Source organism: Myotis brandtii, unplaced genomic scaffold (assembly GCF_000412655.1).
Source record: "Myotis brandtii unplaced genomic scaffold, ASM41265v1 scaffold1218, whole genome shotgun sequence".
In the NCBI taxonomy this organism is placed as follows: domain Eukaryota; kingdom Metazoa; phylum Chordata; class Mammalia; order Chiroptera; family Vespertilionidae; genus Myotis; species Myotis brandtii.
The window spans coordinates 355,608-368,906 of record NW_005354247.1 but is presented as its reverse complement, the minus strand read 5'-3'; the positions used below and the strand labels follow the sequence as shown (position 1 = coordinate 368,906).

At 34.7% G+C, this 13,299-nt stretch overlaps 1 protein-coding gene across 1 annotated transcript in view; it reads right to left on the bottom strand.

Annotated features, from left to right (window-relative positions):
- Positions 1-13,299, bottom strand: part of KIAA0586 (KIAA0586 ortholog) — a 91,317-nt gene that overhangs the window by 71,767 nt on the left and 6,251 nt on the right. Inside the window, 9 exon segments of the mRNA XM_014533270.1 lie at positions 652-876; positions 2,268-2,340; positions 2,765-2,982; positions 3,608-3,716; positions 5,543-5,666; positions 7,130-7,297; positions 8,590-8,740; positions 10,585-10,812; positions 11,546-11,720. Coding sequence (XP_014388756.1) covers positions 652-876; positions 2,268-2,340; positions 2,765-2,982; positions 3,608-3,716; positions 5,543-5,666; positions 7,130-7,297; positions 8,590-8,740; positions 10,585-10,812; positions 11,546-11,720 — 1,471 coding nt within the window.

Here is a 13,299-nt window from a genome sequence, read left to right as displayed (position 1 = left end):
GTAAAAAACTCAATAAAATATATTTTTTAAAAAAGAAAGAGCCTCGGTAGAGCAGCCAAAACATTCCATCCACAATACCTAGTACTATACCTCATCAATCACTAGGCACTAAACCAGTGGTTCTCAACCTTCCTAATGCCGCGACCCTTTAATACAGTTCCTCATGTTGTGGTGACCCCCAATTTCATTGTCACAAATTGAACATAATTAAAGCATAGTGATTAATCACAAAAACAATATGTAATTATATATGCGTTTTCCGATGGTCTTAGTTGACCCCTGTGAAAGGGGTCGCGACCCACAGGTTGAGAACCGCTGCACTAAACATACATTTGTTAAACTGAAAAAACAAACGCCATACATATACACACACACAATGATGAAATACAATTTTTAGTACCATAAATTCCTAATTTTTTGACTAGATGATCTAAAAAACTGTGATTCTAAGTGTGAGATCTCAGGAAGGAATTATGTATTTTATGCAGTGATTTCCACATTGTGGATATCCAAAACTCTAAATATCAATAGTTTAAAATTAGTTTACACTTGTATAGTCCTTCATATTTTAAAAACATTTTCATAAATTATATCTTAAAGGAAATAGTTTTAATGCAACATTGATGCCACATAACCAGAGTAGGATCTTACTTCTTTCCTCTCTTTCTGCAAGCTTGAAGCAGGCATGCTCCTCATAGGTGGATTTTTAAAATGCTCCTCTTTTTGGTTTTGACCATGTTTTCTTGGAATTACAGAATTATTTACTGTTTTGTCTAGCTTATTGGATTTAGTATCTTTACTCATATTCTGAGCTTTTTTGGTCCGTTGATTCTTCTGATCAAATCTCTTCTGTTCATCCTTTTTTGCCAGTTCATCCTTAACATAATCAAAATTAAAATTACTTAAAATCTATCCAAGTACTAATGCTTTCAAAAGCATTAAAATCTGTATTTTTCTGCTATAAAAATATAGTTTAGCAGATTTTAATGCTTTATAGACAAATAATATTGGCTTACATATGAATAAAAATTCTCGGGAAGAATGAACAAAACACTAAGAAGATTGGTGTCTTATGGAGCAGGGTGAATGAAAAATATCAGATGAGATACAGAGGTAGGAGGGTAACTTTTCATTATAGAGCTTTTTGATGTTTGAACTATATGACTGTAGAAATTGTTCAAAAATTAAATTAGAAAATAAGTTTCAAAAGTAAACAACTTTGTAATAAAACTCTGAAATAAATATTTATAAGTTAAAGTTGCTTGAAGGTTTCAACAAACATTTTGTATGGAATCCACAGTAATAGTGACATATATTGATAATTGCACACTCTTAGTTCAGCTTTTTTCTGGTACATCAGATAATAGCTAGTATAAATTCTTCACAACCACATTAGAAATATATAATCATAAACAACAAAGTGCAAAAATATATTTCAGTATTTATTGCTGTGGAAACCGAACTAGCACTTCATCTTGCTGCCACTGTGAATAAACATATACACACACCTTACAGTTAGAAATAAAACACTTTGCACCCCAAGATAAAAATAACAGGGCTACTCTGTCTAGTTCTACTTCCTCAAATATATAAAATTTTAAGACTTTTCTTTAAATTACTGACCCCCTATATAAAAATAACTCTCTAGACTTGAGTTCAGGTAGTGAACACACGATGCAATATACAAATGATATATTACAGAATTGTACATTTGAAACCTATATAATTTTATTAACCAATGGCAGCCCAATAAATTTAATTTAAAAAAATAAAAAATACCAAAAACAACTCTTAAATTTTTGCAATGCTAATGTCTGAAGACACCCTCCGGATGTGAGAAAGGGGAAATTTTTCCATCTGGAACTGACTTCTGTAAATTCAGTAACCTGAGAAATCTTGTAGAGTATTTCCCCTTTAAATAACTGGTATTTTTACTTTGGTGGCCCAATGCTTCTAAATCTGCTGTCTTGAAACATTTTTTTAAGTATACTTCTTTCTTTTCTAAACACTTTTGCTAGATTTTCTTTCATATACTCATATTCTAGTTATTATCCAACAATTTGCCAGAAAAGAACCCTAATATAATTTATGAGATAAAGCACTTCAGTAAAATGAAACTTATTATTAAATAAATATAGTGATAGAGTGAAATTAAGAATTGTAAGTGGAGTTATACAGAAGGAATATTTTGAGAATAAGTATATACTTATAAATTGGAAACAGTATTATCTCCTGGGAATTAATTCTATTTTTTTTCCAAAATCTACCTGAATTTCTGCAGAAATAGTTTTAATCCACTCATCCACTGTCTTTTTGATCCGAATCTTCTCTGACATCTCTCTACAAAAGAGAATAAAGAATTTTCTCTTTATTAGCATTTAATGTCCTGAGAATAGAACATGGATCAGATCTCTTACATAGTTTTGAATCCACTGTGTAGCCCAATATCCTTCATCCGTAAAGAAAGAAACAATGTTATTAGTTTTCATCAAACAGAAGTATATTTGTAAAGTATATGTAAATCTCAGAAGATATGTACTAAGAGAAACAAAAGTAAAGGGAACAGTCACATTTGTAAAAGTAATAGTAACATTTGTAGATCTAAATTCAACTCCATCATAAGCCCATATCATCAAAGGAAATAAAGAACCTTTTCTAACAATTAAAACACATTACACAAAATAAAGTGCTTAGAAAAAAAATTAAGAACGGCTGTAAACTGTGGTTTCATAAATAACCTTAGGATAACAACATCCTGTCTTACCTGTTGCTAGATAGAGCACTGATAAACGAATACATGGCAGTCCCATCCTTTGCACGAATAATAGCTTCCAGGTTTTCTTCAAGTACTTTTTTATTGTTCTGTACTCCTCTCAAAATCTTCTCAGCTTCTTTCAATATGGACCTCGTACTGGTCGTTTGAAGCTTAATGGAATTCTGTGGAAAATCAGCAAGCCTCGACATAAGCAGAGATTCTTTTGGCTTAAAAGAAAAAAGAGGAAAAATGTCACCATGTAAAACTCATATTTCATATTATTTTATTCCAAACAAGAGCTCTTATTATAGTTGGGGCCATATACTATACCAATATATTCTAAGGGCTCAATTTGTCAAATTTCAGAGTTTTAAAAGAATACTTGGCAATTAAGGTTTCTCTCTATTTAGAGGTACTACTGTGTATGTTAAGTGAAATAGAGCTGAGATGTTCACAGTAGTGGTAGGCAATACAGTGGCCAATAAAAACTGTATCTGGTGAAGTAAGCTAAATCAAAACGAGAAAAGGGTTGGCTCTAGGTAGGCATGGCAGACTTTGTGAACTGGATAAACAAGGGCCCACCCATAGTTTTCCCTCCCCCTTCCTTCCTCTCCAATAGAAGCTATAAAGCTAGAGTGGGCCATGTGGCTCCATCCTAGCCACACAGCAGGAAGCAGAAATCAGTGAGGGCTTCTGAAAAAAAATTGCAAAGAGAACAGACTGGGATAACACGTCTTTTTTCAGTGCTTTGTCTTCATATTTACTCTTGCTTTCTGCCTTGATAACTTTTCTATTTCCTCATAATTTTTATCTTTGCTAATTATCAATTTTAGTATCCTGTTGCCACTTTACCTGGAGTAAGCCATTTGTTTCTTTCCTTTTTTGGCCAAGATCATGAAGAACATTATCAGACTTCTGCACAGTCACCTTAGCCGTTCCTAGTTCTTCAAAGGAAGGAAATCTTTGAGAGAATAGAGTAGCAATGCTGTAAAAGATTTAAAAATAAAGTTTCCTAAATTATCAAATTCAGAAAATATCTGATGACATACATTCTTAGTTATATGAATTCTAAATGGTGTTCTATTAAAACTGGACAATGAAGTTAATCAATCATATGATTAAACATACATAATACAAAATATCACAAGAGACAAAATTACTCAGACCAGACTGTTTTAGGCATAATAGAAAAAGAGCAGGAAAGGTTTTTCTTTGAAGAAGCTAACATGCAGAAACACTCTTAGAATGGTGGAGTAAGAGCCTCTAAAAATCCTCTTCTACATAAGAGCAAAGAGAACAGTTGCAAAAATGGTCAAAAACAGAATGTCACCATGTAAAACTCATATTTCATATTATTTTATTCCAAACAAGAGCTCTTATTATAGTTGGGGCCATATACTATACCAATATATTCTAAGGGCTCAATTTGTCAAATTTCAGAGTTTTAAAAGAATACTTGGCAATTAAGGTTTCTTTCTATTTAGAGGTACTAATGTGTATGTTAAGTGAAATAGAGCTGAGATGTCCACAGTAGTGGTAGGGAATACAGTGGCCAATAAAAACTGTATCTGGTGAAGTAAGCTAAATCAAAACGAGAAAAGGGTTGGCTCTAGGTAGGCATGGCAGACTTTGTGAACTGGATAAACAAGGGCCCACCCATAGTTTTCCCTCCCCCTTCCTTCCTCTCCAATAGAAGCTATATGCTAAAGGCATTTTTGTGGCATTTTTAACATGCCCCATTCCCTCAAACCCTTTCCCCAACTCTGTGGTAGCCCTGAAAACCAACAGCATCACAACCACTAAAGAAAGCTAGAGTGGGCCATGTGGCTCCATCCTAGCCACACAGCAGGAAGCAGAAATCAGTGAGGGCTTCTGAAAAAAAATTGCAAAGAGAACAGACTGGGATAACACGTAGGGAGGAACAGGTTTAGAGCTCCTGAGCAAGTCCCATTCACAGGGTTTCTCTTTATTTGATTTGCCTCAGAGCCAGCTCAGTAAGAAACCCTACCCCCAGGTCATTCTTCAAAAATAGTGGCAACTGTCTAATATCTTAGCTGCCTGAGATGGCCATATCAGTTGGGGTGAACAAGAGGGTTGCCAATAAACTAAAAATCTGAGGAATGAGATGTCCATTATGTAGTTTTGAAAAGTTCCAACACATTATTGCGGATCTAGAAGGTCATCTGCACGTACAGGCCTATGTGTGCATGCCCAAGAAAGACCTGCGAAGGGACTAATCTCTCAATCTGGCTGAATTGCGGCTCTGTGCAAGCAGGAAGTTAAGGCTAACCAAGACTTACAAACTGCCAGAGTACTGAAGGCGTGCCCAAACACACACACACACACACACACACACACCACTTGGCAAACAGGGAGATTTAATCATTCAAAGTAGTTAAGGAAATCTCTTTCCAGTCATTAGCAGACTTTAGCTAACAAAATAGAGATTTGCTGCATATGACAAAGAATAAAGACTTTACAGTCTAGGAAAGAGCATCAAGAACAACCCAGCTTCCTCTATCCTGCATCAGATTATTTTTGAGGCTATTCTCAGATAGCATTTCATCAGAATTGAATAATGTGCATTCATTAGAAATTAATAACCTGCATTTTTAAAAAATTAAATATACTCATTTCATAACTATGTTACAGAAAAGGAGGAATATACATTAGCAGCAGAAAATAGCAAGTAAGTCTAAGATAATTTGTGAAAGCAATATAAAATATTTATTAAAATTAGTTAAGAAACTTTAGAAATGTTAACACTCTTTTCAATCTAGCTTTTACCTGTCTTTCCTTTCAGGATTCCATCCTATTTTTGTCCCAGTTAGTGAGGTTTTGTCTGAAGATTCATTTATTCTTGTCAAAGAATCTTGATTATTCAAAATTTGTTCCAATAGTCTTAAAGTTTCTACAATAAGAGAAATACAGTATCATTTTTCAAGTACTACTTCATTCCTCTTTTATATGATACTAGAGGCCCGGTACACAAAATTCATGCATGGGGAGGGGGTCCCTCAGCTTGGCCTGCATCCTCTTCAATCCGGGACCCCTCGGGGGATGTCCAACTGCCTCTCGCAATCCAGGACCCTGGCTTCTAACTTCTCACCTGCCTGCCTGATCGCCCCTAACAACCTCTGTCTGCCTGATCGCCCCTAACCACCTCTGCCTGCCTGCCTGATCACCCCTAACTGCTCCCCTCATGGCCTGATCACCCCTACCTGCTTCTGCCTCACCCTGCACCCAGGACTCAGGATTCCCTCCTCTGGCCGGTCACAGGTACCTGGGACCCAGGCTTCCCTCCCTCTGGCCAGCCGCAGGCACCCAGAACCCGGGCCGGCTTCGGTGTCCAGGACCGCAGGGCAGGCGGCTTGTTCCTCTCCCGGGCCGCAGCCTGGCTGGTCCCCATTCCTCTTGCACAAGCTCATTTGTGCCTGGCTGGCCCCACTCCTCTTTCCCCAGTGTTGAGTGTCTGAGCCTTTATGGCATGACGGCGTGATGGCATGATGACCATTTGCATATTAGCTCTTTATTATATAGGATTTCACATATATTTATACTAAATTAGCTTCTTATGATGGTGATCAACTCAATTCACTCTATAATGTAGGCTATAAATACACTCATCAAATAAAACTAAATTTTAAAACAATACAGGTGAAAGTTCAGGCCCAACTTTATTTACATTACAGAAAAAAGGAATTTGAAAGAGAAGTTTTTCTTCATACCAACTATTACCTGAATCTTCTCTTTAGCTTCATCTTTAATGAGACTACATAACAACCTCATCTTGGTGAAGTTGGTTTTATAAAGATTATTTTTTAAAATTCCTTAAAACTCCTTAAATGTGTTGAAGACAGGACTTAAATTAAAAAAAGAATAAAAGTTTATACTTAACATGTTCATTTACTTTTCCTAAAGGAATACTACTATATTTAAGGGTCTAAATTATTTCAGGTCATTTATAAAAGTTAATACACGAACACTTTTTTCAACTGAACACAGTAACGTAAGTTAAATTTCTCTGAGTTTTATTATTGAAACTCACACCTAAAAATAATATAAGAAAACGTGCTCTAAAATGATCAGCAGAACATTATTTTTTATTTATTAAAAGCAAAATTTGTTCATGAAAGATTAAATAACCTATAGAAGACAATCAAAATATAATCATAAGTGTATATCTCCAACTCCTTCTACAAAGAATCTAAAGTAACTTGATTTGGCCTTTATAATTTAAAGAAAAATATTAAAAATAGACAACTCACTTTAGTTACTTTAGCTCATTAGAAAACTATAAGTATTGCGTGGAATCTGTTCTTAATATGACATCAGTGTAACAGAAGGAGTGGGTGCTAATAATTGCTTTATTACCTGCATGACCTGATATCTCCATATTTTCTTTTTCTTCTGCAGGATTTTCCCTCTTTGATATTTTATCATCTTTTGAAACAGGTATAGGAGCAAACTTTCGAGGTGCTGGTGTCTCCAAAGGAGATTTCTGTTTATCAAAACCCATATCTACAACCTCTCTTGAAAGTGCTTAAAAGAAAATAAATTTAACTTATTTTTTAAAAACTTGACATTGTAGAGTGTTACTCTTCCCCATATTTTAAAAATAAACCCAAAATTATAAAGGATATACTAATTATTAACAACTATACAGAAATAACTTCAGCCTCACTAGAAATCAAAAGAAATCAACAGACTATAAATATTTTATACATACAGCTAATAAATAAGAAAAAAATCAATATAATATTCAGTGCTGTGATGAAAATGGCATAGCCAGACACTGCTCATGGCAATAAAAACTGGTAAGACCATCTGGTATTAAGTATAGGCAGTACTAAACACCCAACAGACTATCCTTCAATCATTAAAAATTAACATTATGGAAATAATTATGTAAACATAGGAAATACTTTTGGTATGCTAGTAAAGTAGTAGTATAAAATTATTTTTTGCTACAACTACAAGGACATAAAAATGACATATGCCCAAGAAAAAACATAGAAAAATGTAGTTTAATTTGAATTTTTAATTTACTCATTTTTTAAAAATTTTTTTAGTGTCACTAAAATACACAAAAAACCCAATTCGGTACACAATCAATAAAACAAACATCATCTTCCTTTAAAACTCAAGTCTGAAAAAAAACAAAATTATGAGCAACTAATTTTCCAGAATTGAGGATGAAACAAATGTCTACTTTTATAGAAAAACACATGGGCCCAAATGGTGTGGCTCAGTGACTGAATATTGACCTATGAACCAGGAAGTATATCATTAAAGGAACAGCCCTTATTTTTCATTAATTCATTATTCAAATATCAATAATTTGGAACACACTTATTCATTTATTTTAAATTCCAAAGGTATAATACCAATAAGCTATATATTCCTCTATTATCATAAACAGAGATTTTCAAAGTTCTATTAAGATAGACAGACTTGCATTACTAACTCTTTGAAAATACTTAGAAATAGTTTATAATTTTACTCAGGTGGTTTCTCCCAACAGAATAAAAAAAAAATAGTAAATGCTCAGTTTGTTAGAGACCTAGAGAATTGATTATAAGCATGTTTGATACTAAATAAGTAAAATTTTTCTACATTTATAAGTGCTTCTGACAATTTATGAAGGTTATTAATGAAAACAAAAAAGTAGGACATGATCAAGTTTCCAAATGACCTAAAAATTACACGACCTACAAAAAGAACTACTAGTAATTTTATAAAATAAAGGCTTAATCTTCTACAACCCAATAATATACCACAAAGAAAATTTAGAGCTGACATTATTAATTCATAGAGAATTACATTTGTTTTACCTTGTTTGCAACCAAACGTGTTCTGTGAAGCTAGGTCACCGCTACCAGGATTAGAATGGTCTAGTTTTACAGAACAGTGTTCCACTGCTCTAGGAGGCACAGCAACAGGCTGAACACTATTAGTCTGGAGCGCAGCACTAATGAAATGAGTCTAGAAGAAAAATATGTTATTGATTTCAAATATCATTTGAAAGAGTTAGGTGACAAAATGCATTCAAATTTGTTAGAGGACTTAAAACCATTCCTCAGACTTAATAACAAATAAATACCTTACATAAAGGATCCACTGCAGCAGCGCTACCACTGGAAGAATATAGTATCACAAAGGCCTGGATTCAGCCTGGCTCTGCAGTGTGACCTGGAAATCTTCATTTAACTATGCCAAACCTCAGTTTCTTCCCTTTAATTTAGAGATGGCTCAGGGGACACTAAAATAGGCTAGGTCACAGTGGTTCTCAACCCCTTTGGCGGTCGAATGACCCTTTCACAGGGGTCGCCTAAGACCATCCTGCATATCAGATATTTACATTACGATTCATAACAGTAGCAACATTAGTTATGAAGTAGCAACGAAAATAATTTTATGGTTGGGTCACAACATGAGGAACTGTATTTAAAGGGCCAGAAGGTTGAGAACCACTGGGCTAGGAGATGACCAGAAGAAAGGGGACCTCTACTTCAAACAGGTAATTTATTTATTTATTTATTTTTTCAAACAGGTAATTTAAAAGCAAAACATCTCATCTTTTGTATTCTGGATAATTTTGTTTGAAGTAAAGGATTAAGACCATTACTAGTAAGCATTTAAAAGGTAGCCATATTTAGTAGCAGCAATAATAAATGTACTTATATATAAGTGGAAAGTATAGTGGTAACTGTTTTCAGCATTATTTATTAAAATATCTAAAATGTATAAATATCTTACCTAATAAAACTGATTTCGAAAGAGGTTTTATGCCAAGTAAAGAAAAACCTAAAATTATTCATAGGTTTACAGAATTCTTATCAATGTGTAGAGATCTCTCTACATGGGAGAGACTCAATAAATTTCATTTCATTAAGCATTTACGGAACTACTAATATACCTAGTATGTCACTGAAACCTCAACTTTCTCTGTAATTATAAGCTTTATGAATAAAACTGAATGAGCAAAAATTCCATTCTTCCAAAACCAGAAAATCAATAAATTACATGTTTATGAATGAAAGGATGGATGAATGGCAGACAAACAGGTTTTTAAGTTTTAAAGCTGCACTTTAATTAGAGAAAAAGTAAAATAAAATCAATGCATTGATAATGCTGGTTACTTATTTAAAAAAAAAAAAAGTATGTTGTGTACCTGAATGCTGGATATTATCCCAAGACCTGGAAATTCCACAATAAATAAGAAACTATACTATCAGCTTCTTGTGAGGATAACTTTTTATTTTTATTTTACTTTTTAAGAAATATTTTATTGATTTCAGAGAGAGAGAGAGAGAGAGAGAGAATCATTTAGTGTCTTTTGAATCAAGACACTGAACAATGTTCAAACCTTTAATTAATTGCAGAAGCAATATGTATTCTGGATGGTTCTCATCCAAGTGTGTGCATCAGATTAGAGAGCTTTTGATTTCTCATACCTGCTATCCCAGAATCTTGGGAGGTAGAGCATGTCTATTTTTATAAAGCTCTCCAAGTGATTCTGATGCACACTCCCAGACTAACAAACACTGACGTAAGAAATAATTGCACTGTGATATGAGCATTTTAAAAATGGTATGAACAGAAATACCACAAAAGGAGAAGCCAACTATAAGGAGGTCGTACAAAACTAGTGACATTTGAACTAGAACGTGCAGAGTTCTCCACATAGAAGGGAAGAATGATAAACAAGCAATCATTATTGAAGAACTAAAACTCTTACAATCTAATGAGCTAATCAATGAATCAATGAACATTAGCCTAGAAATCCGAGGGATAAAGGACCATGGGATGGGTGCTGGCTTTGTGACAGATATCTATTTGTTTATTTGTTGTTGTTGTAGTTTCTCAAGATGCCTAATGTGCTGCTCCATGAACACATTCATTTGCTTTTCATGATCATGACAATGTAGTTTCTCATGTTTATTCTGAATGCTTGCTTGCTGCTCTGTAACACGTTGTAATTGTTTATCAGTCTCCTGTAACTTATTGAGTAATTCTGTAACAGAATTGACCTTTGCTTCCAAATCACTCTGCACCTATGGCAATAAAAATATCAAAAGATATTAAAATAATATGCTCCATTACTGAAAATGTTATTTAAAGCAATTGGTATTGAGAAATGATCAAACCAGATTTTTACCCTTGAAATCTCTGATGATTTGATGCCTTTACTTTTATAATCATAGAAACAAAAGGCACAAATATTATCTTTAAGTAGATCTTTTCATAAAAAAATACCAAATCTGCCACACAATTTTTATAATGCCAGAAATAAAATACTTAATTGGAAATTAAAAGGAAGGAAATACCAAAACAAAATAGCTATTGGTACTTCCTTCACCTCAGGCTGAGTGAGGTCAGCAGCCTGGAGTTCTAGTCTCGGCTCTGCCACCTATTAGCTCTGGGACCTTGTGCTACTCTGACCTGTTTCTCAGTTTTCCCATTTACGAGCTGTGGCAGAGATGATTTCTAAAGTCCCTTCCAGCTCTAAAAATAAGGATGGCCGAGTGTCCCAGATTGCCCAGGACTGAGGGGCTCCCAAGATGAAAAATCCGGGATCTCTAGCATTTTCACAGTAATGAAGGGGTCTCACTACTCCTGGGAGGTAATACATCACCACAAACAAGAAAATTCTTTCAAATTGAGAGCAACTAGAATGTCCATAACCTACAGTTGAAAACAACCATTTATAGAATCAGTTTCTAATAAATACTTTCCCATTTTACAAAGTAGTTATGAATGAATGAATATCTGGGGAGAAAAATATACTTTTATCAGTGGAGCTGCTGTTGCAATGGCGGCAGCAGTTGCTGCAGCCACAGTTGTAGCTGAGTCAATGCCACGGGGTGAAGTTCTAGGCTCCTGAGCAACAGTGTCCTTTTCTGTACCTGTATCCTCTAAAAGCTGTACCTTTACTTCCTTAAAAACAGGCATGCTCTGAGCTCTGTAAATAAAAAAGGAATAAAAATATATTCAGTAAGCTATCTTGAACCATTTCAAGAAATACCTAAGTGGTGATCCGCTGAAAGTGGTTTTTCCTGGTTTAAAAAAATAAATAAACGTATTACACTCTATATTTGGCCTAAAGATGACAATGACATAAACCACTGACAAAACCAAAGACTCCCTAGTAAAAAAAAAAAAAGTTAAATCGGTGAGAATGAGCTCCATCCCCAGCTGCTGGATTTCCCCCCTTGATTTTTAAAGAAGACATAGGGCAGCTCTCCAACTTACTCCTCTTTGATATTTCCTCATTTCTACTAAGAGCATCATTTTCCTCTGTCTCAAAATTTTGAGAATATTTTGACTTCTCCATCCTCCGCTTAACCTTCTCATACCCACATGAGTCATCAAGTTGTGTCAATTATTTCATCACAATTGCAGGAATAGTGTCATAGAATCACAAAAGGTGGGAGAACCCAATAGGCCATCTACCCTAATTTCCTAATGTTACCAATGAAGAAACTGAGGTCCACAGAGGAACTTATAGTTTATCCAAGTCACATAACTAGTAAGCAGCCGTTAGGATCTGATTCCCAGAGATCTTCCCAGGACACTAGCCTTCTCTCTCAGAACAACACTTCTCCCTTATTACTTCTTCCTCTCCAGTAAAACATTTCATCACCTCTTGCCAACTATTTTCATTCTTCCAGTTTTGACTTGCTTAAAAACTTCCCACACATATTTCTCCAACATTCAAAAATCTAAAATTGTTCCTTATAGCAACTAAATAGGCTAATTTCTTCTGGCTGGTCTTCCACATACTCCATGCTCTGGCCCTGCCCGAGCTTCCTCTATACACTCCTATCACTTCACAAAACAACTCGCTGGAGTCGCTCCTCACTCACTGTACCACACCACTCCCACGCTCTCGCGCGCTGTTCTCTCAACCTGTTTCCACCCACTTATTATAACCTTCTCCTTCTCCAACATCAGCCTTACTTTTTAAAATAAGCTTGTCCTTATAATACTTCTTCTTGATCTCTCCTTTCATTAACTCCTTTTGCATTTACTGCCTATATCACACAATTGAGACTTGACAGCCATGCTATCATTTAAATGTCTATACAGGACACTTTAATAATATAGTGAATGCAATGTTGTTTCCTATGAGCTCTAATCACTCATTCCTCCATATATGTGTATGTTCTCTCCCCAACTAAGTTCTAAGCAACCTGGGATGAGTCTAAATATCCTCTGATGGTAAATAATAACCATTATGTATTTGGAACTACTTGAACCTCTGCTATAAGTGGTATAGCCATGTGATTAAGACACAGGCTCTAAAGCCTGACTGCGTTTGAATCCCAGCCTAATGTCTACTTGCTAAATGACATAGAGAAAAATCACTTTCTCTGTGCCTCAGTTTCCTCATCTATAAAATCGAAATTCTGTAAAATTGGGATAGTAATAGAATGTATTTCATTGGATTTTGTGAGAAAAAAATGAGTTAATTCACATAAAGTACTTTGAACAGTACCTCTTCTATAATGACTGTTAACAGCTATTGAATATATGTGCCA